The sequence below is a fragment of the Oncorhynchus tshawytscha genome, linkage group LG25 (assembly GCF_018296145.1).
Source record: "Oncorhynchus tshawytscha isolate Ot180627B linkage group LG25, Otsh_v2.0, whole genome shotgun sequence".
Classification (NCBI taxonomy): Eukaryota; Metazoa; Chordata; class Actinopteri; order Salmoniformes; family Salmonidae; genus Oncorhynchus; species Oncorhynchus tshawytscha.
The window spans coordinates 23,995,500-24,023,284 of NC_056453.1; the positions used below are offsets into that span (position 1 = coordinate 23,995,500).

At 44.2% G+C, this 27,785-nt stretch overlaps 1 protein-coding gene across 2 annotated transcripts in view; it reads right to left on the reverse strand.

Annotated features, from left to right (window-relative positions):
* ttyh2 (tweety family member 2) overlaps window positions 1-27,785 on the reverse strand; it is a 125,287-nt gene that overhangs the window by 82,203 nt on the left and 15,299 nt on the right. For both annotated transcript variants that reach the window (XM_024388090.2, XM_024388091.2), the window contains exon 2: window positions 10,431-10,603. In XM_024388090.2, the coding sequence (XP_024243858.1) occupies window positions 10,431-10,603 (173 nt within the window). The remainder of the gene's footprint in view (window positions 1-10,430; window positions 10,604-27,785) is intronic.

Here is a 27,785-nt window from a genome sequence, read left to right on the forward strand (position 1 = left end):
TTCTAAGCAAACAGCTGGAGGCAGGGCTTTCTCCTATAGAGCTCCATTTTTATGGAATGGTCTGCCTATCCATGTGAGAGACGCAAACTCTGTCTCAACCTTTAAGTCTTTACTGAAGACTCATCTCTTCAGTGGGTCATATGACTGAGTCATATGACTGAGTGTCTGGCCCAGGAGTGTGAAGGTGAACGGAAAGGCTCTGGAGCAACGAACCGCCCTTGCTGTCTCTGCCTGGCCGGTTCCCCTCTTTCCACTGGGATTCTCTGCCTCTAACCCTATTACAGGGGCTGAGTCACTGGCTTACTAAGGCTATTTCATACCGTCCCTAGGAGGGGTGTGTCACTTGAGTGGGTTGAGTCACTGATGTGATCTTCCAGTCTGGGTTGGCGCCCCCCTTTGGGTTGTGCCGTGACGGAGATCTTTGTGGGCTATACTCGGCCTTGTCTCAGGATGGTAAGTTGGTGGTTGAAGATATCCCTCTAATGGTGTGGGGGCTGTGCTTTGGCAAAGTGGGTGGGGTTATATCCTTCCTGTTTGGCCCTGTCATCGGATGGGGCCACAGTGTCTCCTGACCCCTCATGTCTCAGCCTCCAGTATTTATGCTGCAGTAGTTTATGTGTCGGGGGGCTAGGGTCAGTTTGTTATATCTGGAGTACTTCTCCTGTCCTATCCGGTGTCCTGTGTGAAGTTAAGTATGCTCTCTCTAATTCTCTCTTTCTCTCTTTCTTTCTTTCGGAGGACCTGAGCCCTAGGACCATGCCTCAGGACTACCTGACATGATGACTCCTTGCTGTCCCCAGAGCACCTGGCTGTGCTGCTGCTCCAGTTTCAACTGTTCTGCCTGTGATTATTATTATTTGACCATGCTGGTCATTTATGAACATTTGAACATCTTGGCCATGTTCTGTTATAATCTCCATCCGGCACAACCATAAGAGGACTGGCCACCCCACATAGCCTGGTTCCTCTCTAGGTTTCTTCCTAGGTTTTGGCCTTTCTAGGGAGTTTTTCCTAGCCACCGTGCTTCTACACCTGCATTGCTTGCTGTTTGGGGTTTTAGGCTGGGTTTCTGTACAGCACTTTGAGATATCAGCTGATGTACGAAGGGCTATATAAATACATTTGATTTGATTTGATTTAGAGCGTTGGACTAGTTAACTGTGCGGTTGCAAGATTGGAGCCCCTGTGTTGACAAGGTGAAAATCTGTCATTCTGCCCCTGAACAAGGCAGTTAACCCACAGTTCCTAGGCAGTCATTGAAAATAAGAATGTGTTCTTAACTGACTTGCCTAGTTAAATAAAAGGTATAAAAAATAAAATTTTAAATAAATTAAAAAATCGGAAATCGGCGCCCAAAAATACCGATTTACAATTGTTATGAAAACTTGAAATCGGCCCTAATTAATCGTCCATTCCGATTAATCGGTCGACCTCTAGTCTATGGTATCTGGGATAATGCTGTTGATGTGAGCCATGACCAGCCTTTCAAAGCACTTCATGGCTACAGATGTGAGTGCTAGTGGTCAGAAGTCATTTAGGCAGGTTACCTTAGTGTTCTTGGGCACAGGGACTATGGTGGTCTGCTTGAAACATGTTGATATTACAGACTCAGACAGGGAGAGGTTCAAAATGTCAGTGAAGAGACTTGCCAGTAGGTCAGCACATGCTCGGAGTACACGTCCTGGTAATCCGTCTGGCCCTGCGGCCTTGTGAATGTTAACCTGTTTAAAGGTCTTACTCACATCGGTTGCGGAGAGCGTGATCACACAGTCTTCCGGGACAGCTGATGCTCTCATGCGTGTTTCAGCGTTACTTGCCTCGAAGAAAGCATAGAAGTAGTTTAGCTCGTCTGGTATGCTCGTGTCACTGGGCAGCTCTTGGCTGTTCCTCCCTTTGTAGTCTGTAATAGTTTGCAAGCCCTGCCAGATCCGATGAGCATCGGAGCTGGTGTAGATTGATTCAATCCTAGTCCTGTATTGACGCTTTACCTGTTTGATGGTTTGTCGTAGGGCATAGCGGGATTTCTTATAAGCTTCCAGGTTAGGGTACCGCTCCTTCAAAGCAGCAGCTCTACCCTTTAGCTCAGCGTGAATGTTTCCTGTAATCTATGGCTTCTGGTTGGGGTATGTACGTATAGTCACTGTGGGGACGACGTCATTGATGCACTTATTGATGAAACCAGTGACTGATGTGGTGTTCTCCTCAATGCTATCGGAAGAATCCCGGAATATATTCCAGTCTGTGCTAGCAAAACAGTCCTGTAGTTCAGCATCTGCTTCATCTGACAACTTTATAGACCGAGTCACTGGTGCTTCCTGCTTTAATTTTCGCATGTAAGTAGGAATCAGGAGGATAGAATTAGGTCAAACGGATTTCCCTGCATTAAATGCAGTTTCTCTGCATTAAAGTCCCCGGCCACTAGGAGCACAGCCTCTGGATGAGTGTTTTCCTGTTTGCTTATGGCAGTATAGAGCTCATTGAGTGCGGTTTTAGTGCCAGCGTTGGTCTGTGGTGGTATGTAGACAGCTACGAAAAACACAGATGAAAACTCTCTAGGTAGATAGTGTGGTCTACAGCTTATCATGAGATCAAATCAAATCAAATGTTATTTGTCACATACACATGGTTAGCAGATGTTAATGCGAGTGTAGCAAAATGCTTGTGCTTCTAGTTCCGACAATGCAGTAATAACCATCGAGTAATCTAACCTAGCAATTTCACAACAACTACCTTATACACACAAGTGTAAAGGGATGAAGAATACGTACATAAAATATATGAATGAGTGATGGTACAGAAAGGCATAGGCAAGATGCAGTAGATGATATCGAGTACAGTATATACATATGAGATGAGTAATGTAGGGTATGTAACATATAAAAGTGGCATTGTTTAAAGTGGCTTGTGATACATTTTTACATACATTTTTCCATTATTAAAGTGGCTGGAGTTGAGTCAGTATATTGGCAGCAGCCACTCAATGTTAGTGGTGGCTGTTTAACAGTGTCACGCCCTGGCCATAGAGAGGCTTTTTATTCTCTATTTTGGTTAGGCCAGGGTGTGACTAGGGTGGGCATTCTATGTCCTTTTTTCTATGTTTTGTATTTCTATGTCTTGGCCTGGTATGGTTCTCAATCAGGGACAGCTGTATATCGTTGTCTCTGATTGAGAACCATACTTAGGTAGCTTTTTCCCCCACCTGTTTTGTGGGAAGTTAACTTTGACTTTGTTCAGGGCAAATAGCCCAAAGCTTCACGGTTTGATTTTGTTCTGTGTTTTGTCGGCGTCATTTTTAATAAAGAGAAAATGTACGCTTACCATGCTGCACCTTGGTCCAGTCCTTCAGTCAGCCGTGACAAACAGTCTGATGGCCTTGAGATAGAAGCTGTTTTCAGTCTCATTTCATTTCATTTCATTTCATTTCAGTCTCTCAGTCCCTGTTGTGATGCACCTGTACTGACCTCGCCTTCTGGATGTTAGCGGGGTGAACAGGCAGTGGTTCGGGTGCTTGTTGTCCTTGATGATCTTTATGGCCTTCATGTGACATCGGGTGGTGTAGGTGTCCTGGAGGGCAGGTAGTTTGCCCTCAGTGATGCGTTGTGCAGACCTTATTACCCTCTGGAAAGCCTTGCGGTTGTGGGCGGAGCAGTTGCCCTACCAGGCGGTGATACAGCCCGACAGGATGCTCTCGATTGTGAATGTGTAAAAGTTTCTGAGAGCTTTTGGTGACAAGCCAAATTTCTTCAGCCTCTTGAGGTTGAAGAGGCGCTGCTGCACCTTTTTCACCACGCTGTCTGTGTGGGTGGACCAATTCAGTTTGTCCGTTATGTGTACGCCGAGGAACTTAAAACGTACTTCCCTCTCCACTACTGTCCCGTCGATGTGGATAGGGGGGTGCTCCCTCTGCTGTTTCCCGAAGTCCATGATCATCTCCTTTGTTTTGTTGACGTTGAGTGTGAGGTTATTTTCCTGACACCACACTCCGAGGGCCCTCACCTCCTCCCTGTAGGCCGTTTCATCATTGTTGGTAATCAAGCCTACCACTGTAGTGTCATCTGCAAACTTGATGATTGAGTTGGAGTCGTGCATGGCCACGCAGTCGTGGGTGAACAGGGAGTACAGGAGAGGGCTCAGAACGCACACTGAGGCCCCAGTGATGAGGATCAGCGGGGTGGAGATGTTGTTACCTACCCTCACCACCTGGGGGTCCAGTAGCCAGTTGCACAGGGCGGGGTCGAGACCCAGGGTGGACCTATTGGGGCGGTAAGCAAATTGGAGTGGATCTAGGGTGTCAGGTAGGGTGGAGGTGATATTGTCCTTGACTAGTCTCTCAAAGCACTTCATGATGACGGAAGTGAGTGCTACGGTGCGGTAGTCGTTTAGCTCAGTTACCTTAGCTTTCTTGGGAATAGGAACAATGCTGGCCCTCTTGAAGCATGTGGGAACAGCAGACTGGGATAAGGATTGATTGAATATGTACGTAAACACACCAGCCAGCTGGTCTGCGCATGCTCTGAGGACACGGCTGGGGATGCCGTCTGGGCCTGCAGCCTTGTGAGGGTTAACACATTTAAATGTTTTACTCACGTCGGCTGCAGTGAAAGAGAGTCCACAGGTTTTGGTAGCGGGCCGTGTCAGTGGCACTGTATTGTTCTCAAAGCGAGCAAAGAAGTTGTTTAGTCTGTCTGGAGCAAGACATCCTGGTCAGATACTCTACTTCAGGCGAGCAAAACCTTGAGACTTCCTTAGATATCGTGCACCAGCTGTTGTTTACAAATATAGATAGGCCGCCGCCCCGTGTCTCACCAGAGGCTGCTGTTCTATCCTGCCGATAGTGTATAACCCGCCACATGTATGTTATTAATGTCGTCATTCAGCCATAACTCTGTGAAACATAAGATATTACAGTTTTTAATGTCCGGTTGGAAGGATATACATGCTTTCAGTTTGTGCCATTTATTTTCCAGCGATTGAACGTTGGCTAACAATATGGATGGCAAAGGCAGATTAGCGACTCGTCGCCAGATCCTCACAAGGCACCCCGGTCTCTTTCCGCTAAATTTCTGTTTCTTTCTCCAGCGAATGACAGGGATAAGGGCTTGTCGGGTGTTTGGAATATATCCTTCGTGTCCGACTCATTAAATATATATTTTTTGTCCAATTCGAGGTGAGTAATCACTGTTCTGATGTCCAGAAGCTCTTTTCGGTCATAAGAGACGGCAGCCGCAACATTATGTACAAAATAAGTTACAAACAATGCAACAAAAAAAAGCACGGTTGGTTAAGAGCCAATAAGAGCAAATAAAATGGCAGCCATCCTCTCTGGCACTATCACGCTTTTTTTTATGTCACTACCATCAGACTATCACTACCAATACGTCATAATAAAAGTGTAATGCAATCACAGTCACACAATTGATGTGAAAATAGAGAACTAGTCTGTCTACACGTATTAAGTATATTCACATAAGCTCTTTAAATCTCCCCCAGATACAAAGGGTCAATGTAACGGGATTACTATCTGTCCGCTACACCAGTTTCAAAACAAAAGGAGCCCCAATGTGTAACATCTGCTTCTAACTCACGCTCTCAAACACTGAACACAGCTCACTCTCCTCATCCCAATCACCTGAATTCTGATCACCTGTTCACACACCTGTATGTCATTATCAGACACTATTTAGTTCAGTTCTTTGAACCCCATCATTGTGAGGTATTGTTTGTTTTGTGACACACTTCTAGTTGGAGCGCTGGGTTTCCCATCGTGTTCATTACACAATGACTCTCTCTAGAGACATCTATCTCATTTCACACAGGCATTGAAGGAGACAACTAACCAGGATCTGGCCACTGTAATAATATTACGAAAGACTCCATCTATAGACAGCCCAGAGCCAAAGTCAGTCCACAACCTGGAGAACCCACAATAAGTATCACATTAGCTGCTAAGAGACTTAATTACTACGAGAATAGATGGCTCAATTGCTGTTTGTTTGGATGTATCTCAAATATTACCCTATTCCCTATACAGTGCACTACTTCTGACCAGAGCCATATGGGCCCAGGTCAAAAGTAGTGCACTACATAGGGAATAGGGTGCCATTTGGGAGACACACTATTATCACATTTGGAAAAGACACTTAGCGAATCAGAGAGGATGATACAGACAACTCAAAGCAGTGTCGTCAGAGGAAAAAACACCCTCGTGTTTGACATTGAAGTATGTGATATCATAAAAAAGACTAACTGAAGCAACATTTCCATTCATGGAGGTCTGAAAAGGTTGCCTTTCATGTCTTCATTGATATCTGTTGCGACAGTCTTTTTTTATGTTGAAAAGTCTTCTAATGAGTGAAGCTAACATGTTCAGCCTTTTGTGTAAAAAATATATTCCTTTGGGACATCCCTTGTTTAACATGTTGGTACTCAAGCTTAAAGACACTTATCCTACCTTTGTCCAGGCCAGGGCTGATGGCTTGCATGCACCATCCCAAAACAATAATAACTTAATTAATTGTTAAAAAGAGAGGGAGTGATACAGATGACCCACTCTCCATTTTAGGCAACAGGCTTAAATAATGCTGTCACACGTAATGAAAATGTAAGTGTCTTTTAACTCAGTGTCTTCTGACTGCAGTATAGTTGATGAGACAAAGCAGGAAATCTGAGTAGAGAGAAAACAGAGTAAATGTGTCAGACAACACACTTAACCGTGAACAACTAGGGTATAACTGTTCAGCCGTAAAGGGATAATCCACTGCCAGAAATAAAAATCATAAATCTCCGGTCAATTTGGTGAAAGAACATGTTCCATCAGTGGGTAAAATAAAAAAAATCCCCATAATTGATCTTCTAATTGGTCCATATGTGAAAATCAGATAATCGTGTAGGAACGCATCATAGTGACAATCCTCGTCACTGGAGATAGGGGATAACACACTGTCACGTTTCATAACGCTTGAAAAACAATGACCTCCATTCCACGTCACCAAATCAGCCAATAGATAGTATGGGCCTACTTGTGTAGAACACATCCATCCGTTTATATCCTCATGGTAAAGTATATATTTCATTTAGATGTGCTCAATCTAAGTGTACCAAATTATTCAACTCCGTTTCTCCTTCAAGTACCATGTAGCAATGGGCCCTGTGTCTGTGGGAAACAGAGATAATACAGAAAGGAGGAGATAGGTATCACATTGGGCAATGAGTGGAGAAATGCCCCACCCAACTGGCTGTCGACCCATCGCATTCACGTTGTCATGCTGCGTCACGCAGTTGCTAAACTAATCGTCACGCAATCCCTTTTCAAAGTCAGGGTATGAGTCTAGAAACCTGCCTATTTTCCTCAAAAGTACGTAATGTCATGATTCCAAAGCTATACAATATAACAGAGAACAAGTTAATTATCTCACATCTTGGAAAAGATTTGCAATGTTGTACTTCTTGTTCATGAAATGCATGCTAATGTTTGTTTTTTGAGCTAGTGCTCAATAGTTTCCCATTCACTCATTGAAAGAGAGCTCTCCTTGTCTCAGAATCTTCCAGAAGGCACTGCGCAGCCCAATGACAACGCATGGGCCACATACACAATGGGCATTAATAGGATTCTAATGGAGTTTCCCATCTCCTCAAAGTATCTCTGTGGGAAAGAAACATACTCTGCCCTCACTCTGGGCAGAGACTAACTGCAAGCATTGTGGGATTTAACACTATTTCACACTTTTAATCAAAGGAATTAGTGGTTTGGGGTGGATTATCCCTTAAAGTGGTGTCAGTGTGGTTTAACAATATACCCTAGCCTAGAGACAATGAGATTCATTATTGTGCCTCTGTTTGTGTCTTTATCAACAGCAGTGAACTGAAAGAGTTAAATAAGGTATCTGTTAACGTTGATCACCCTACTGCACTTAATGTGTGTGTGGGTGTGTGTGTGTGTGTATTTATGTACAGTGCATTCGGAAAGTATTCAGACCCCGTGACTTATTCCACATTTTTCTACGTTACAGACGTATTCTAAAACAGATTAAATACAAATCCTAATCGATCTACACACAATACCCCATAATGACAAAGTAAAAATAGGTTTTTAGAAATTTTGCAATTCAAAATAAAAAACAGAAATACCTTGTTTACATAAGTATTCAGACCCTTTGCATTGCTCATCCTTGAGATGTTTCTACAACTTGATTGGAGTCCACCTGTGGTAAATGCAATTAATTGGACATGATTTGGAAAGGCACACACCTGTCTATATAAGGTCCCACAGTTGACAGTGCATTTCAGAGCAAAAACCAAGCCATGAGGTTGAAGGAAAGTGCCGAGACAGGAATGTAATCGAGGCACAGATCTGGGGAAGGGTACCAAAAAATGTCAGCATTGAAAGTCCCTAAAAAAACAGTGGCCTCTATCATTCTTAAATGGAAGAAGTTTGGACCCACCAAGACCCTTCCTAGAGCTGGTCGCCCGGCCAAACTGAGCAATCGGGGGAGAAGGGCCTTGGTCAGAGGAGGTGACCAAGAACTCAATGGTCACTCTGACAGAGCTCCAGAGTTCCTCTGTGGAGATGGGAGTACCTTCCAGAAGGACAACCCTCTCTGCAGCACTCCACCAATCAGGCCTTTATGGTAGAGTGGCCAGACGGAATCCACTCCTCAGTAAAAGGAACATGACAGCCCGCTTGGAGTTTGCCAAAAGGCACCTAAAGATTCTTTGGTCTGATGAAACCAAGATTGAACTCTTTGGACTGAATGCCAAGCATCACGTCTTGGTGAAACCTGGCACCATTCCTACGGTAAAGAATGGTGGTGGCAGCATCATGCTGTGGGGATGATTTTCAGCGGCAGGGACTGGGAGACTAGTCACGTTCGAGGGAAAAATGAACGGAGTAAAGTACAGAGAGATCCTTAATGAAAACCTGCTCCAGAGTGCTCAGGACCTCAGACTGGGGTGAAGGTTCACCTTCCAACAGGACAACGACCCAAAGCACACAGCCAAGACAAGGCCGGAGTGGCGTCTGGTCAAGTCTCTGAATGTCCTTGAGTGGCCCAGCCAGGGACTTGAACCCGATCTAACATCTCTGGAGAGACCTGAAAATAGCTGTACAGCGACACTCCCTATACAACCTGACAGAGCTTGAAGTGATCTGCAGAGAAGAATGGGAGAAACTCCCCAAATACAGGTGTGCCAAGCTTGTAGCGTCATACCCAAGAAGACACAAGGCTGTAATCACTGCCAAAAGTGCTTCAACAAAGTCCTGAGTAAAGGGTCTGAATACTTATGTAAATTTGATATTTCAGTTTTACATTTTTAGAATTTTGTAAAAAATGATGTGGTATTGTGTAAAGATTGATGAGGAAAAAAATATATTTAATACATTTTATAATAAAGCTGTAACGTAACAAAAAGGGGTCTGAATACTTTCTGTATGCACTGTGAGTCTGTGTGTGTGTATGTGTGTGTGTGTGTGTGTGTGTGTGTGTGTGTGTGTGTGTGTGTGTGTGTGTGTGTGTGTGTGTGTGTGTGTGTGTGTTGTGTGTGTGTGTGTGTGTGTGTGTGTGTGTGTGTGTGTGTGTGTGTGTGTGTGTGTGTGTGTGTGTGTGTATGTCTGCAGTCTGCAGCATGGCTGACGGGAGGAAATGCCAGTGACCAGCATAACTCAATAAGAGCAGAGCACTGGGCTGAGATGATGACTGTCACGAGATGGAGGACACAAGTGCCCACTGCTCCAAACAGATTCAATTAGGGCACTTTGTGCGGACAACCATCTCGGATGAATCCCTAATGACACCCTATTCCCTACATAGCGCACTACTTTTGACCAGAGCCCTATAAACCCCGTCAAAATTATTTGGGACACCTTATCAATACAGATCAGATGATGTAACCCACATGCCAAGGGGTTCCCCGCAGACCCTATTGGCAGACAGATTCTATTAGATCATTTAAGCCTTTGTAAAGTTTTACCACAAAGAGAGTGAGGTAGTGAAATGTTCTTTGAAGTACATTTTTGTTTGTCTCCTTGTCTTTGATCAAAGGGAATTCTTTCAGCTAATGTCATTCTAAGTACTTCCCTTGATATATAACAACATTGATGAGGGGAAACAACCCACTGGGTACAGACCTCAGTTGAACTTCTAGTTTTGATTTACATTTGGTTGAGTTGTCAATTAATGTGAAATCCACAGAAAATGTCACCATGTCATTGGATTTAGGTTCAAAGTTGGGTGAAAAAAGATGAAATTCCCTTACACGGATGACTTTTATTAATGAAACATTTGGAGTGCCGCCTACCTACCCTATTGTCTGTGGACATTTTCTATTTTCTCAGGACTATGAGCCCGCCACTAGTCCCATAACAGACTACCATGACATAGGGGACTGTACACAGACTGTAGGTGGGTTAGTAATTGTAATAGTGTCTTTCTCACCAGCTGATGAGTCCAGCGACGACGGCGGACCAGGTGACACAGCAGGAGTTGGGCCTCTTGCTCTCCTCATCCTCGTCTTTCCGACAGCAGCACAGACAGCTCAGGTAGATAGCCAGACAGAGCAGATTCAGGCCCAGGCCCGCAGCCGCCACACAGCCCAGGAAGATTAACGACTATTGGGAGAGATGGAGAGAGAGAGCAAGAGAGATGGGGGGGTGATAGAGGATAGAGATAGAAAAAGAGAGACATATATATATATATATATATATATATATATATATATATATATATATATATATAGAGAGAGAGAGAGAGAGAGAGAGAGAAGTTAAATAACTGGATATCAATGTCAATGTCAACAACAGAACACACAGTAGAAGGTATCCTCAATCTCGGGACTCACTCTGCATGGCAACTCATTCACTACAGCTATTTTAGATGTAATTTCTTTGAGCATTTGTTCAGTTTGCATACTGATGCATAGCTACATCAAACACACAGCATCAGCATTGACACTCATCACTCTCTGATCCTTTGAGGATCCAGATAAAGATTGAATGAAGCTTGAGTGATGACAGTCAGGGAACACAGATACACAAAGAATTTGAACAAACACAATTTTGATAAACTCCCATATCTATTGGGTGAAATCCCACAGTGTGCCATCACAGCAGCAAGATGTGTGAAAAGGGCAACCAGTTAAGAACAAACATCATTGTAAATACAACCCATATTTATGTTTATTTTTTTTTAAATTATTTGCACATAATAGGACATTTGTAATGTCTTTATTCTTGTGGAACTTCTGTGAGTATAATATTTACTGTCCATTTGTATTGTTTATTTCCCTTTTCTTTATTATCTACTTCACTTTCTCTGGCAATGTTAACATATGTTTCCCATGCCAATAAAGCCATTCAATTGGATTGAAATGTAATTGAATGAGGAGAGCAAACTATTCTGCATAAATGGCACATCATTTGAATGTGTGATTTATGAATGTGTGTGTCACGACTTCTACCGAAGGTAACTCCTCTCCCTGTTCGGGCGGCGCTCGGCGCTCGGCGTCGCCGGTCTACTAGCCGCTACCGATCCCTTTTTCTTTTTCTGGTTGTTTTGTCTGTGTTCCTTTTCACACCTGGTTTTCAGTTGCTTTGATTTCTGTGGGTATATAGGGCACCTGTTACCTGCCGTAATTCGTGCAGGATTAGACTTGTGTGTATTGCGCTCGATTGTATTTGATGTTTGTTGTTTTTTCGCTATTACGCACGTGTATGTAAAGTGTCGGAACTGTGTTTGTTCCTCCGTGTGTTTGCACGAGTATTCGAGAGCGTAGTTTTGGGATTTTTTTCTGTGCCGTTTGTATTGGTGGACTATATTATTAAACACGCTTCTCAGACATCCCTGCTCTCCTGCGCCTGACTCCTACACCTCTCACCAAGACGCATATTATCACAGTGTGTGGATAAGAGCCAGAGGAGGAGAAATGTAGTCATGAACCTGTGAGAGGAGATGAGAGGAGGGGAGAGGAGATGAAAGGAGGGGAGGGGAGAGGGGAGAGGAGGGGTGAGTAGAGAGGATAAGAGAGTAGGGGAGGGGAGAGGATATGAGAGGAGGGGAGATGAGAGGAGGGGAGAGGAGATGAGAGGAGGGGAGAGGAGATGAGAGGAAGGGAGAGGAGATGAGATGAGAGGAGGGGAGGTGAGTAGAGAGGATAAGAGAGGAGGGGAGAGGAGGGGTGAGGAGATGAGAGGAGGGGAGAGGTGAATAGAGAGGAGAAGAGAGGAGGGGAGAGGTGAATAGAGAGGAGAAGAGAGTAGGGGAGAGGTGAGTAGAGAGGAGAAGAGAGGAGGGGAGAGGAAGGTAGAGTAGAGAGGAAAAGAGAGGAGATGAGAGGAGGGGAGAGGTGAGTAGAGAGGAGAAGAGAGGAGGGGAGAGGTGAGTAGAGAGGAGAAGAGAGGAGGGGAGAGGAAGGTAGAGTAGAGAGGAAAAGAGAGGAGATGAGAGGAGATGAGAGGAGGGGAGAGGTGAGTAGAGAGGAGAAGAGGATCCCTTCTTCCTTCAGTTTCATCTGGGGAGCAGGTGCTTTCTCATACCCCTCTCTTATTCCTTCCCCATCCCTCCTCACTCCCTCACACCATCCCCCCCTCCTCCAGAGAGAGGTGAAGGGGATAGGACAAGAATAGCTACCCAGACAGCAACCCAAGACAGCAATAGTATTATTTGTTGTTACATATTATTATGCCTCTTTCTCTGTCTCACCCTTTTTTTTTCTTTTTTTTTGCCTGCCTGCCTGTATGTCTGTTTGCCTTTCTGCCTGTTTGCCTTTCTGCTTGTCTTCCTGTCTGTCTGCCTGTCTGTCCATAGCCATCTGTCTGTTTACGTGCTGTGATGATGTCACCTGTTCTGTAATACTATTGAGGGCATTATAGTTAGAGCTGTTCTGAATGTAAGCTCATAACCATAATACCTCAATGCGTACAGTATGCATACATACCAGGCTAGTTATCTTAATTCCTCACGCCTCTTTGCATCCTGATTAATCCCCATTATGCCCCGTCTTCCTAATCCTCCAACCTCACCTCCATCTGTTGAGGAGTGAGGGAGGGATGCCTGATGCCTCATGTCCCATTTTCATGGCTACATGCCTCTCCTGCAGAGAGGGGGGGGTAAGGGGAGAAAGGGCTCATCTGGTGAAATCAATACCCAGCTATAAAACAGGCTGTATTCCAAATGGCACCCCATTCTGCATGTAGTCTACTATTTTTGATCAGAGCCCTGTAGTCCACTATATAGGGGTACCATTTGGGATGCTACCATAGAGGAAGTGTCCAGAGGGGACCAGTTCAATCAAAAGACCATAGGACCCTCATCACCATCCCCCCTTTTCTTACCCTTCTGTCATACTTCCCACCCATCCCCTGTAGAACAGGGATGGGCAACTTTGATGGGGGTGGGGACCACAAAATCTGAACTCTTCATGAGGGGCCGCAGATGCCCATCCCTACCGTAGAACATGTTTGATGATAGATGTGTGAGCATGTGTGTAGAGAGAAACAGTCTGTTCGCTGTAGCACAGATGTTTATTGGTGTCTCTGTGTGTGTGTGGTCAAAAAAGCCACCCACTTAACTTAAATGGGTTAAAAGGTGCTCTTGGTAAAACAAATCAAATCGGACCCTGGTTAGGTTAAGGGGTGGGGGTTGGATGGGGGTGATGACCCTGAGTGCGGGAGTGACTTGGAGGTGGAGGGTTAACCACCCTGGAGTGAGAAGTACTCAAAAGGGGGATGAGAGAAGATGGAGGGGGTCCTACAGTGCATTTTAGGTGAGGATATTAGATGAGATGGGGGCTACAGGGGGCTGTTGGGGTGAGATTATGGGGGAGGGGTCGGAATGAAACCACTTGGCTGGGAGATGGGAGTTGGGGCAAATGAGCTCCACTAACCTCCCCCCACCCCCCTTCACATCGCCATGGCAACGGCCAGGTTTGGTGGTTGCCCTTGGTCTCTGTCGAGGGAGCACTGAGGATGAGTGAAAAGGGGAATTATCACTCCCAGCCTATTTGAATTAAGCAGCATGTGACAGGCAGCCCTGCTGAAGCTACACACACTGCATCTTGTGATTCCTCTTGAGCAAACAGGGAGGTACGGAGGTAAGGAATGAATAGGCCTATGTGGTGGATGATAGAAAAGACAAATGGAGAGAGAGAGAATATGGAACGTGGTGAGGATATGGCTAAGAGCTATAAGGCATTCAATTAATAAACTAGGATATTATGAAGAGTTGGAGAGTTGATTCAGCGTCTGCACTCACAGTTTTAACAAAATCACTCCCCACTCTCTCTGTCTCTGTCTCCCTTTCTCCTGTCATTTCTCTCATGTAAAAGAGTGGGGGTGGAAAAATACATACATCAACAGTATTCTGCACTGAGCTGGGAAATACACACACACACACACTGCATATGTTTTACTATCCTTGTAGGGACCTAAATTCAAAATCCTATTTTCCCTAACCCCTAACCCTAAACCTCACTCTAAACCTAACGCCTATCTTTGTGGAAACTTTTGGGGATTATTGGTACCCCCCCCACACACACACACACACACACACACACACACACTGAGAGAAGAGACCATCACTAACCTCCACAGAGGCATCAGAGGAAAATGTAATTTTATAGTAAATAGCTTGATCATTCTCCCTGAAGACACAATTTATCACTCTCAGGCCAGAAACACACACCATTATTCATACGAATTTTTTTAGACCGATGCAATCATTTTACTCCAATGTGCTACGTTTCATCCATCATTTGTAACTTGTTTTACTACAGAAATAAACGCAGAGGTGAGCATTGATGGGTTTGCTTTGCAGAGCTCAGAGCTGCCCCAGTTTCTACTGGGCTTGGACTAAGCAGGCAACACCCTCCTTCCTCCACTCACCCACCACCACCACATCCCCACTTTTTGTTTCTACCTCATCCCTTGATGGGGGGGAGGGGGGGACTTGGAGGCAGTGATAGAGGAGAGGAAGATAGGAAGATGTAGCTCAGCAGAAATTAATTCCCAGGGAGAAAGGGAAGGAAGGGAGGAGAGGGGGTGGAGGAGGGAGTAAAACATAATATTGGATGATGAGTATAGAAAAACAACATGGTGTGTGGAGAGATGAGAAAGAGAGAATGGGGTAGAGGAGAAAGATAGCGGAAGAGAGAGGGGGGCGGGGGGGGTAGGAGTCGGCCATGATAAGGACATGGGAGAACAAAAGAGGTGCTTCAGCCACAGCAACGACTAGCCTAACTAACTAATGGCCGATTGCAGTTTCTCAGCATCGTGACCGACAATTTGGATAATGCAGTCTGGTTTCGTCCATTCATTCCTGTCAGGTTAACTGACTTGACGTCGAGAGCAGTCTTGCTATAAGTACCACTCCCAGTCCCAGCTGAGACAGACAGACAGCCTTTTCAGCCGTCCATCACACACCTTCTTGAATAGCCTCAACCATTTACAGGCTGAGGCTGGACGGGAACGGTTTGTAGCTCACAAGCACTGGTTCTCACACTGCTGCACCAAGGGAGCATGGGACTGTTGGGACAAAAGAGGCAGCATCATGTGCTGCCAAAAGGCAGGGAAAATAAATCTCCAAGGAGGCAACGAGGGAGTGGTTTACATTACAACCACAGAGTTTTTAAACCCAGATGTGCAAAATCGCGAGACTTCCGGGAACAGACCAAGTAGACCAGCCCAGGGTTGGGGTTTGAGAAGTCAAATCAAATCACACTTTGTCACATGCGCCGAATACAACAAGTGTAGACTTTACCGTGAAATGCTTACTTACAAGCCCTTAACCAACAGTGCAGTTCAAGAAGAAGAAAATATTTACCAAGTAGACTAAAATAAAAAGTAATAATAAAAAGTAACACAATAAGAATAACGAGGCTATATACAAGGGACACCGGTACTGAGTCAGTGTGCGGGGGTACAGGCCAGCCGAGGCAATCTGTACATGTAGGTCGGGGCGAAGCGACCATGAGGAGGTGTAGCAAGGATCGGACCAATATGCGCCGTGGTAAGTGTCCATGGTATTTAATAAGAAAACTCAACATGAACACAAATAGAAAATAACAACGTGAACTGGCAACGAAACAGTCCCATGTGGCACAAACACAGACACAGGAAACATCACCCACAAGATACCCAAAGAACATGGCTGCCTAAATACGGTTCCCAATCAGAAACAACGATAAACACCTGCCTCTAATTGAGAACCAATCTAGGCAACCATAGACTTACATAAACACCTAGACTAGAAAAAATCCATAAACATACAAAACCCCTAGACCAGACAAAACACATAAATCCCCCATGTCACACCCTGACCTAACCAAAATAATAAAGAAAACAAAGATAACTAAGGCCAGGGCGTGACAGGTGGCAATTTTATGAATGGTTCAGCACTCTTATGGCTTGGGGGTAGAAGCTGTTTTGGTCCTAGACTTGACGCTCCGGTACTGCTTGCCGTGCGGTAGCAGAGAAAACAGTCCATAACTTGGGTGACTGGAGTCTCTGACAATTTTATGGGCTTTCCTATAATATTATATAGGACCTGGATGGCAGGAAGCCTGGCCCCAGTGATGTACTGGGCCCGCACTACCCTCTGCAGCGCCCCACGGTCAGATGCCAAGCAGTTGCCACACCTGGCGGCGATGCAACCGGTCAAGATGCTCTCGATGGTGCAGCCGCAGTTCCTCTTGAGGATCTGGGGAGCCATGCCAAATCCCTTCAGTCTCCTGAGGGGGAAAAGCTTTTGTCGTGCCCTCTTCACGGCTGTCTTGGTATATTTGGACGATGATATTTTGTTGGTGATGTGGACACCAAGGAACTTAAAACTCTCAACTCGCTCCACTACAGCCCCGTCGATGTTAATGGGGGACTGTTCGGCCCGCCTTTTCCTGTAGTCCACGATCAACTCCTTAGTCTTGCTCACATTGAGGGTGATGTTGTTGTCCTGGCACCACACTGGGAAAGATTTTCTGTGCAAAGTTTGACCAGTCATAAGGAAAAAAAGAATGCTGTGAAAATGACCCAACGTGTTTTAGATAAGATTTCAGTTCGGCTTCGATACATATTTTATGTGGTTGAAATATGATCAGCTTTTATGATGCAGACAGGACCTCTACAGATGGTATCTAACTGAGCATTGCATTCTCTCAAGATGCATAAATAAATATATCATATTTCTACACTCCTGTTTCCAAGTCCAAATTTTGCCTACATTTGGTGTATAATTTTAATGCAATAAATGCTTAATTCTGCAGGAGTTATTATTAAGGCTATAGTCCTATTCGCACGGGATGAGTATTACAAGAGAACGGTTATCTATTTATTACCCCAGAATGTCCGTTACTCCAGAGGCGCAATAGTTTTTGATGATGCTTTTGGCAATGTTCAATTCATTTGCACAAAACGTATAAACAAAAGCATTCACTGTGAAAGCTGATACATGTAGGCCCTTCATCTATAAGCTATGGGTAGCACTTCATTAAATTTATCAAATAAGTTATTGTTTTCTTGCTCAAACCGCGAGCAACACCTGTGAGAGGTCTTTGGAGTTTGCCAAAAAACTGTAGGCTATTCTGGTTAGTCAATGTCAAGATTTCAGTTTCCATTTAACCCATCGGAACAGTAGGCTACAGTTCCCTTGACATGCCATAAGGCCTATGTGAAGTCCGGTCTTGTGACTGTAAAATATGTATAGAGCCTCACAATCTTTTACTACCTCACCAAATCTTTTTCAAACAGTACTTTCTGGCCCTCCCTTCTCTTTATTTTCAACTCTCTTTTCACAGCTTTTGTCTTACTGAATTAACTTCAACAATGTCCTTTTTAACTCTGTAGATTGACGTTAACTTTTTCTGCCCATTGGCTGTGTGGGCTGTTTGGCGCATGTACAGTTAAACCCTAAAGTTTAGGCTTAAAATAGCTTAAAATAATGAAAGAAAAACCTCAATGTAGCCTATATAAATGTAACAACAACAGCCACATAATATTTAATGACCTTGAAACTAGAGGTCGACAGATTATGATTTTTCAACGCTGATACCGAATACCAATTATTGGAGGACCAAAAAAAAGCCGATACCGATTTATTTGTAATAATGACAATTACAACAATACTGAATAAACACTTTTCTTTTACCTTAATATAATACATCAATAAAATCAATTTACCCTCAAATAAATAATGAAACATGTTCAATTTGGTGTCTCAGAGCGAGTGACGTCACCGATTGAAAAGCTATTAGTGCGCACCCAGCTAACTAGCTAGCCATTTCACATCGGTTACACCAGCCTAATCTCGGGAGTTGATAGGCTTGAAGTCATAAACAGCTCAACGCTTGAAGCACAGCGAAGAGTGCTGTTTGAATGAATGCTTACGAGCCTGCTGCTGCCTACCATCGCTCAGTCAGACTGCTCTATCAAATATCAAATTCTAGACTTAATTATAACATAATAACACACAGAAATAACAGCCTTTGGTCATTGATATGGTCGAATCCGGAAACGATAATTTCGAAAACAAAATGTTTATTCTTTCAGTGAAATACGGAACCGTTCCGTATTTTATCTAATGGGTGGCATCCCTAAGTCTAAATATTGCTGTTACATTGTACAACCTTCAATGTTATGTCATAATTATGTACAATTCTGGCAAATTAATTACGGTCTTTGTTAGGAATAAATGGACTTCACACAGTTTGCAACGAGCCAGGCGGCCTAAACTGCTGCATATACCCTAACTGCTTGCACGGAACGCAAGAGAAGTGACACAATTTCCCTAATTATAAGAAATTCATGTTAGCAGGCAATATTAACTAAATATGCAGGTTTAAATATATATACTTGTGTACTGATTTTAAAGAAAGGCATTGATGTATATGGTTAGGTTTGGTGCAACGACAGTTTGGCGAAGTAGGCTGTGATTCGTTGAGAAATTAACAGGCACCGCATCGATTATATGCAACGCAGGACACGATAGATAAACTAATAATATCATCAACCATGTGTAGTTAACTAGTGATTATGTTAAGATTGATTGTTTTATATAAGATACGTTTAATGCTAGCTAGCAACTTTCCTTGGCTTCTTGCTACCCTCGCGTAACAGGTAGTCAGCCTGCCATGCAGGCTCCTCGTGGAGTGCAATGTAAGGCAGGTTTTTAGAGCGTTGGACAAGTAACCGGAATGTTGCAAGATCGAATCCCCGAGCTGACAAGGAAAAATCTGTCGTTCTGCCCCTGAAAAAGGCAGTTAACCCACCGTTCCTAGGCCGTCATTGAAAATAAGAATGTGTTCTTATTAACTGACTTGCTTAGTTAAATAAAGGTGTAAAAAATAATCGGCCAAATCGGTGTCCAAAAATACCGATTTCCGATTGTTATGAAAACTTGAAATCGGCCCTAATTAATCGGCCCTTCCGGTTAATCGGTTGACCTTTACTTGAAACTGTCCACCCCTGCATCACTATCCTACACACACTGCCTTGAGAACTTGCTCTGGGAGTTTGGATACAGTTGAGGCAGTAAAGACTGAATAATTACAAGGCAGGTGAGGGGCAACACCCCCTCTCTAAATGCCAATGAAGCAGTCTGCCCCAGTGTCTTCCTTAATTCTCCCAGTCTCTGACTGTTCCACTCTGACACGTGGAGGGTGTTTCCAGAAGAGTGCACTCGGCTTGGCCTGCCTTTCAGGGCTCTACAGTGCGACCATTTTAGGGGGAAGCGGAAAGAGGGATATGTTGTCAGTTGTACAACTGAATGCCTTCAACTGAAATGTGTCTTCCGCATTTAACCCAGCCCTTCTGAATCTGAGAGGTGCGGGGGGCTGACATAATCAATATGCAAGTCTTCAGCACCCAGGGAACAGTGGGTTAACTGCATTGCTCAGGCACAGAATTTCAGATTTTTACCTTGTCAGCTCAGGGTTTTGATCCAGCAACCTTTCGGTTACTGGCCCAACGGTCTAACCACTAGGCTGCCTGCCGCACACTTGTGTTACTAAAGTAAAATTCCAGGTCGCGCAGCAAAATGAGGAGTCTAAGGATTTATTACCTCAAATATTTTTAATTGTGCTCCTAAATTTGTTTGTGTGCGCCTACTTTGTTCAATTTAGGCGGAGATGTGCGTAGAGCCCTGCCCATGTACAGCTAGGACACCATAAAGTCCCTGCAGAGCAGAGGACAGGGAGAGGAGGGCAGGGAAGAGGAAAGCTAGAGAAGTGGAAAGCGGAGGAGTCATGGGTTATGGATGAGACGGGAAGAGGGGGATGGGAAAGTTCTTCTGTCTCCTCCTCTACAATTCTGCATCATTACTACAACCCAATGCTAAAGGCCTCAGATAATCTGTCATGCTAGCCTGCACTGTGTTATTCAACACTGGTCATCTCTGGGGGCAAACGAGGTGGTGTGTGAGGGTGTGTGTGTCTGTGGTTGTGTGGGCGCATCCGCACACGCGTGTGTGAGGAGAATAACTTCAGTATTGTCACCAACCTTAGGCAACCCACTGGGTACAGATGTCAATTCAACGTCTATTCCATTTCATTAAAATGACGTGGAAACAACATGGATTCAACCAATGTGTGCCCAGTGGGTATATTCTTAGTTAGTAAAGCAAGAGTTCATTTGACCATCCCAGCAGAGTCAGGTAGGTAATCTCCACCAGGGCAACATTTAAGGAGGAAACTAACAAGACCGATGGTCAGTCTGCCGTTCATTCGCTTGGTGTCGGAGTGGTGTGTTATTATAGGGACCACCCGGCGTTGGCGACAGCCGCTGTCATTTTCTCCCGTTTCTACATGTAGAATCAGACGTGCTAAGTACTCTCGCCCGGCAGACGCTCAACAATCCTAGCGATCTGTTCATGCCTTTATGCTGTGTACAATCAAGGTTGGAGTATTTACCCATTCCCTTAACCCTCCTCCCAGACCCTGAACCCCAACCCTCACCCCAGGGGCCTTGGAGAGGTCAGTGTGTGATACTCCTACCACACAACAAAGAGGAGACCCATCCCCCATCCATCGCAGACCCCCACACAGCCACCCCTGTCCAACCCGGTTACTGTAGCAGGCATCCACTATGTTCTGCTGGAGGGAATTTCACTGGCCTGCTGCATGAATCCACTTGTCCTGTCGTCCTAGTTCACAAAACATTGGTGGAGCCGTGCTTGGCAAACAAACACTCTCTCACACACACCTTATAAAGCCTGGCCTTGATAACAAAAGAACAACCGTGTTTGTGCTTTGTTATAAAATGCATAGACAGTAAGAAAATGAGAAATACCAATACACACAAGGGAGTCTGTAAAAGGATCCCATTGCTGGTCGCATTCACTTTGCTTTGGTCAAAGGCCTGTTTATGGACATTAGACAAGAATAAACCTTGATGCCTACATTACATAATACAGTATAGTGACTTGTCTTGTAAGATCAGTACCAGGGGGTGGACAGAAGGACAGACAGCCCATGTGAACACAACAACAGTACATTTGCAGTCCCAGCTCCATAGATGGCAATAAGGAGCGATGCTAATCAACAGAACCCTATCTGGATGGAGACAGATTGAGGTTAATGACCTTCTGCTGGGCCAGAGGGGGCCTGCTTGCCTGTGGCACTGTTTGTGTGTGTGTGTGTGTGTGTGTGTGTGTGTGTGACCACCGCTCACAACGGATTACGTATGAGGCATAGGATGAGGATGACTACATGGAATAGACATCTCAACTAGTCTAAAGTGAATCACTGTGAGCTATGACAATTAGGTTACACACTGCTGTTTGGGGGAGAGACAGGGGGGAGAGAGAGTAAAGGAGGGAAGTGGGGGAGGAGATGAGGAGAGGAGGGAGAGAACAAGAGAGAGAGAGAGAGAGAGAGAGAGAAAGAGCGAGAGAGAGGAAGAGAGAAGACGAGACAGCAAATCTGCAAAGCCGTAAGCCGTATGAAAGATCGATATGCTTGCGGACAAAGCCATAAAATATCCATCAAATGAGAAGGGTCTTGGTTTTCCATTACAACTGGACTAACAGTGTTTGTTCATTTTGTAACCGCATTACACATATGGCAAGTGGACTTGTGGGAAGTTATTTTCCTGATCTAAAAATGTATTTAATTTAACGATACTATCATCCATCTGCGGACCCTTATAGCTAACCTCGCCACAGTTTGAAACCTCAGGGAGAGACAGAGCCCACAGAAACAAGTAACATTAACAATATAAACTCATACCCAGAGGCAGAATCCACTTTATCGACAGCGAAACAAACAAACAAACAGACAGACAAGCCAACAAAAGTAACTTGAGAGAATACAATGGTCATACTTCAGACAAACCATGCTTAGACCTAAACTGCCAGGCCAAAACTAGCAGCGGTCAGTTTCTCTTTTTCCCAGGAGGATAGACAGGTCAAATGTAGTTCCACAACAGTAGAGCCATAGTTTTAAACCCTGACCACTGTCCCATTTCCCGGCCCAACCCCATCACACGAGCCAGAGAAAATCTCAGCAATTGAGTGAAAATGTTTCAAATGACATAATCACAAGTCAAAGGACAAAAGCTCAGTGTAGACTTTAATAAACATAAAGACATCAAATGAAAGGACTTTCAGTGCATTCGGGAATGTATTCACACCCCTTGACTTTTTCCACCTTTTGTTACATAACAGCCTTATTCTAAAATGTATTAAATATTTTTTTTACTCATCAATCTACACAAAATACCCCATAATGACAAAGCAAAAACAGGTTTCTAGATCTTTTTGAAAACTTATTTAAAAAAAAACTGAAATATCACATTTACATAAGTATTTAGCCCCTTTACTCAGTACTTTGTTGAAGCACCTTTGGCAGGGATTACAGCCTCTAGTCTTCTTGGGTTTGACCCTACAAGCTTGGCACATCTGTACTTAGGGAGCTTCTCCAAATCTTATCTGCAGATCCTTTCAAGCTCTGTCAGGTCGGATGGGGAGCATCGCTGCACAGCCATTTTCAGGTCTCTCCAGAGATGTTTGATCGGGTTCAAGTCCTGGCTCTGGCTGGGCCACTCAAGGACATTCAGAGACTTGTCCCGAAGCCACTCCTGCATTGTCTTGGCTGTGTTCTTAGGGTCATTGTCCTGTTGGAAGGTGAACCTTTGCCCCAGTCTGAGGTCCTGAGCGCTCTGGAGCGGGTTTTTATCAAGGATCTCTCTGTACTTTCTCTGTTCATCTTTGCCTCGATCCTGACTAGTCTCCCAGTCCCTGCCTCTGAAAAACATCCCCACAGTATGATAATGCCACCACCATGCTTCACCGTAGGGATGGTGCCAGGTTTACTCCAGATGTGATGAATGGCAATAAGAAAAAAAAGAGTTCACTCTTGATTTCATCAAAGCAGAGAATCTTGTTTATCATGGTATGAGGGTACTTTAGCTGCCTTTTGGCAAACTCCAAGCGGGCTGTCATGTGCCTTATACTGAGGAGTGGCTTCCGTCTGGCCACTCTATCATAAAGGCCTGATTGGTAGAGTGCTGCAAAGATGGTTGTCCTGCTGGAAGGTTCTCCCATCTCTACAGAGGAACTCTGTGGCTCTGTCAGAGTGACCATCGGGTTCTTGGTCACCTTCCTGACCAAGGCCTTGCTCAGTTTAACATAACAAAATGTGGAAGAAGGGAAGAGGCCTGAATACTTTCCAAATGCACTGTAGATATTCGATATCATCTCTACATTGGATGGGAAGGAAGGAGAAACACCCCACATGCTTTTTCCTCATAACTCCAGCCACAGGAATTCTCATGTCCCATATCGTAGGACGTCTGCTGTTGAATCAACACCATGTTGTTTATTTCAATGGCTCACACACAATGGTTCTTTCATCTATATAAGATGGAAGGAGAGGCAGAGATGAGAGAACCACTGATAAACAGATGAAGGAGGTAGCAAATGAGGGAGGAAGGAAGGAGGAATGAAGACAACAGACAGGAGGAGGTCTGGAGGAAGGGATTGTTTGTAGGCACTGAAGCGGAACATTATTTCCAAGGAGTCTCTGTAGGCAAAGCCATAAGACAGAAAGATCGGTGTATGTGTGTGTGTACTAGTAGTGTGTAAGTGCATAACTGAACGTCTGTTCATTCGGCCTATATCACTCCACGCAGCCATGGCACACTTATAGAACGTGTGAGCGGCCTCTTAAAGTGCTTTTTATAGAAACACGTGTTTGTGGCGTACAATTGAGATTGGACGGCTAGACGTGGTTGGCAGACATCTTTTGTCCCGATGCAAACGATTCTTCTTTCAGCTTGGCTGGCTATCTGAGAATCTCCACCAAGCCCCGGTGTCAAATTAAACCAAGTTCTCTACAATTAGGATATATGGAAGTGGTTATAGAAAACTGTCAGCACACGTATTCTAGCCTGGTTAAACCAGATTAGAGGCTGCGGTCATTCCACATGTATTCTAGCCTGGTTAAACCAGATTAGAGGCTGCGGTCATTCCACATGTATTCTAGCCTGGTTAAACCAGATTAGAGGCTGCGGTCATTCCACATGTATTCTAGCCTGGTTAAACCAGATTAGAGGCTGCAGTCATTCCACATGTATTCTAACCTGGTTAAACCAGATTAGAGGCTGCGGTCATTCCACATGTATTCTAGCCTGGTTAAACCAGATTAGAGGCTGCGGTCATTCCATTACTCTGGAATCCGCATAAAGAAAATACCGTAAAACTTCAATTAAACATAAGAGCCTCAAATAGCCGAATGTCCCTTTCATTAGCCGGACAACGGCACACATTTCAGAAAATTAACACCTGTTTCAAATTAACGCTGGATCTAAATGAATTGTTTACAAGGTTTAATGTTGGATTTGTTACATTACTTAATTCAGTAATGACTCCGTTTTTATAGCCAGTAAAACCGTAGACTGGTCATCAGACTGGTACATAACCATCACTAGCACATAGAATTTAAATCACTGGCCACATTAATAATGGAACACTAGTCACTTTAATTACTTTAATTGCATTACTCATCTCATATGTACAGTGGGGCAAAAAAGTATTTAGTCAGCCACCAATTGTGCAAGTTCTCCCACTTAAAAATATGAGAGAGGCCTGTAATTTTCATCATAGGTACACTTCAACTATGACAGACCAAATGAGAAAAAAAATCCAGAAAATCACATTGTAGGATTTTTAATGAATTTATTTGCAAATTATGGTGGAAAATAAGTATTTGGTCACCTACAAACAAGCAAGATTTCTGGATCTCACAGACCTGTAACTTCTTCTTTCAGAGGCTCCTCTGTCCTCCACTCGTTACCTGTATTAATGGCACCTGTTTGAACTTGTTATCATTATAAAAAACACCTGTCCACAACCTCAAACAGTCACACTCCAAACTCCACTATGGCCAAGACTAAAGAGCTGTCACAGGACACCAGAAACAAAATTGTAGACCTGCACCAGGCTGGGAAGCCTGAATCTGCAATAGGTATGCAGCTTGGTTTGAAGAAATCAACTGTGGGAGCAATTATTAGGAAATGGAAGACATACAAGACCACTGATAATCTCCCTCGATCTGGGGCTCCATGCAAGATCTCACCCCGTGGGGTCAAAATGATCACAAGAACGGTGAGCAAAAATCCCAGAACCACACGGGGGGACCTAGTGAATGACCTGCAGAGAGCTGGGACCAAAGTAACAAAGCCTACCATCAGTAACACACTACGCTGCCAGGGACTCAAATCCTGCAGTGCCAGACGTGTCCCCCTGCTTAAGCCAGTACATGTCCAGGCCCATCTGAAATTTGCTAGAGAGCATTTGGATGATCCAGAAGAAGATTGGGAGAACGTCATATGGTCAGATGAAACCAAAATATAACTTTTTGGTAAAAACTCAACTCGTCGTGTTTGGAGGACAAAGAATGCTGAGTTGCATCCAAAGAACACCATACCTACTGTGAAGCATGGGGGTGGAAACATTATGCTTTGGAGCTGTTTTTCTGCAAAGGGCCCAGGACGACTGATCCGTGTAAAGGAAAGAATGAATGGGGCCATGTATCGTGAGATTTTGAGTGAAAACCTCCTTCCATCAGCAAGGGCATTGAAGATGAAACGTGGCTGGGTCTTTTAGCATGACAATCATCCCAAACACACCGCCCGGGCAACGAAGGAGTGGCTTCGTAAGAAGCATTTCAAGGTCCTGGAGTGGCCTAGCCAGTCTCCAGATCTCAACCCCATAGAAAATCTTTGGAGGGAGTTGAAAGTCTGTGTTGCCCAGCAACAGCCCCAAAACATCACTGCTCTAGAGGAGATCTGCATGGAGGAATGGGCCAAAATACCAGCAACAGTGTGTGAAAACCTTGTGAAGACTTACAGAAAACATTTGACCTCTGTCATTGCCAACAAAGGGTATATAACAAAGTACTGAGATAAACTTTTGTTCTTTTAAAAGGAGCCTCACAGTTGGTGACTGGTGGCTGACTAATTGGTGGCTGACTAAATACTTTTTTGTCCCACTGTATATACTGTATTCCATTCTATTCGACTGTATCTTAGTCTATGCCGCTCTGACATTGCTCATCCATATATTCATATATTCTTAATTCCATTCCTTTACTTAGATTTGTGTGTATTGTTGTGAAATTGTTAGATATTACTTGTTAGATATTACTGCACTGTTGGAGCTAGAAACACAAGCATTTCGCTACACCCGCAATAACATCTTCTAAACACGTGTATGTGACCAATAAATTGGTTTTGATTTTGATTTGATTTATTTTAGACGACTTTTGTTGGACACACACCAGAGGCAGCCCCATTCCTCGTCTCCTTCACCCTTTTCAGATTGCGAACATACCGGTTCCAAATCTTTTTCCATGTTTCTTTCATGTCAGTATCGATGTTCAAATTTCGTGATATCCGCGATATCTCCCTTCAGCTGTTTTCTTTTGCGTGCTTCTCTGAATACAACCGCATCGAAGGGTTGTAAAAGTTCTCGTACAGTATGTCTCACCAGTTTGGACAGACGCTCCTCGAAACTGGACAGAGACATAGACATAATTGTTATTGGCAAATCTCGAAATAAAAGCACAAAAAAGGAAGCTTGCAAGCAGTGGAAACTAAGTAGCAGAACTTCTTCTTCTTCGATGGTGTTTAATGGCGGTTGGCATCCAATGTTAATGGTGCATTACCGCCACCAGCTGGACTGGATATTGAATAAGAAACAAAAAAAAACATTGCGGGAAAGGGGGGAAATGACATCATACAAACAAAAACATGTCAACTAAGAAAACCCATCCCACTTCTTCAATCACAGTCCACTCCAAAATAAATCCATCCCTACACAGGCTCAGGGGCCTGTGATGGCGGTACATTCACCGACAGGATTTCTTGCACGGCCTCGGCTGTGAAATCACGAAGACCCAAAAAACGTTCAGCGGCATTCACGATGACTCACATTTTCTTAGACTTCTTCTCCGATTGTGTACAGTTTGTGGCCATTGCAATAAAAAAGTCCACATTTTTAACATTTAGCATTTCACTGTCCCTCAATTGATGAGAACCCTTCACTAGTCATGGTGGCTCTACTACTGTTGTTTCTTCCCCGACACTCGTTCCTTCCAATCTCCTCACCGCCTCCATATAGGAGACACGCTGGACACTCCTAACCCCTGCCACCTCATTCTCCTTCACCCTAACAGGGCACTCCAGGAATTCAGACGCATGTTCACCTCCATAGTTGCAGCATTTCACTTAATCTGGCATACGATACTCTTCCCACTTGACACATGACCAAATCTTTTACATGTATGACACTGAAGGGGCTTGTGCACAAAAT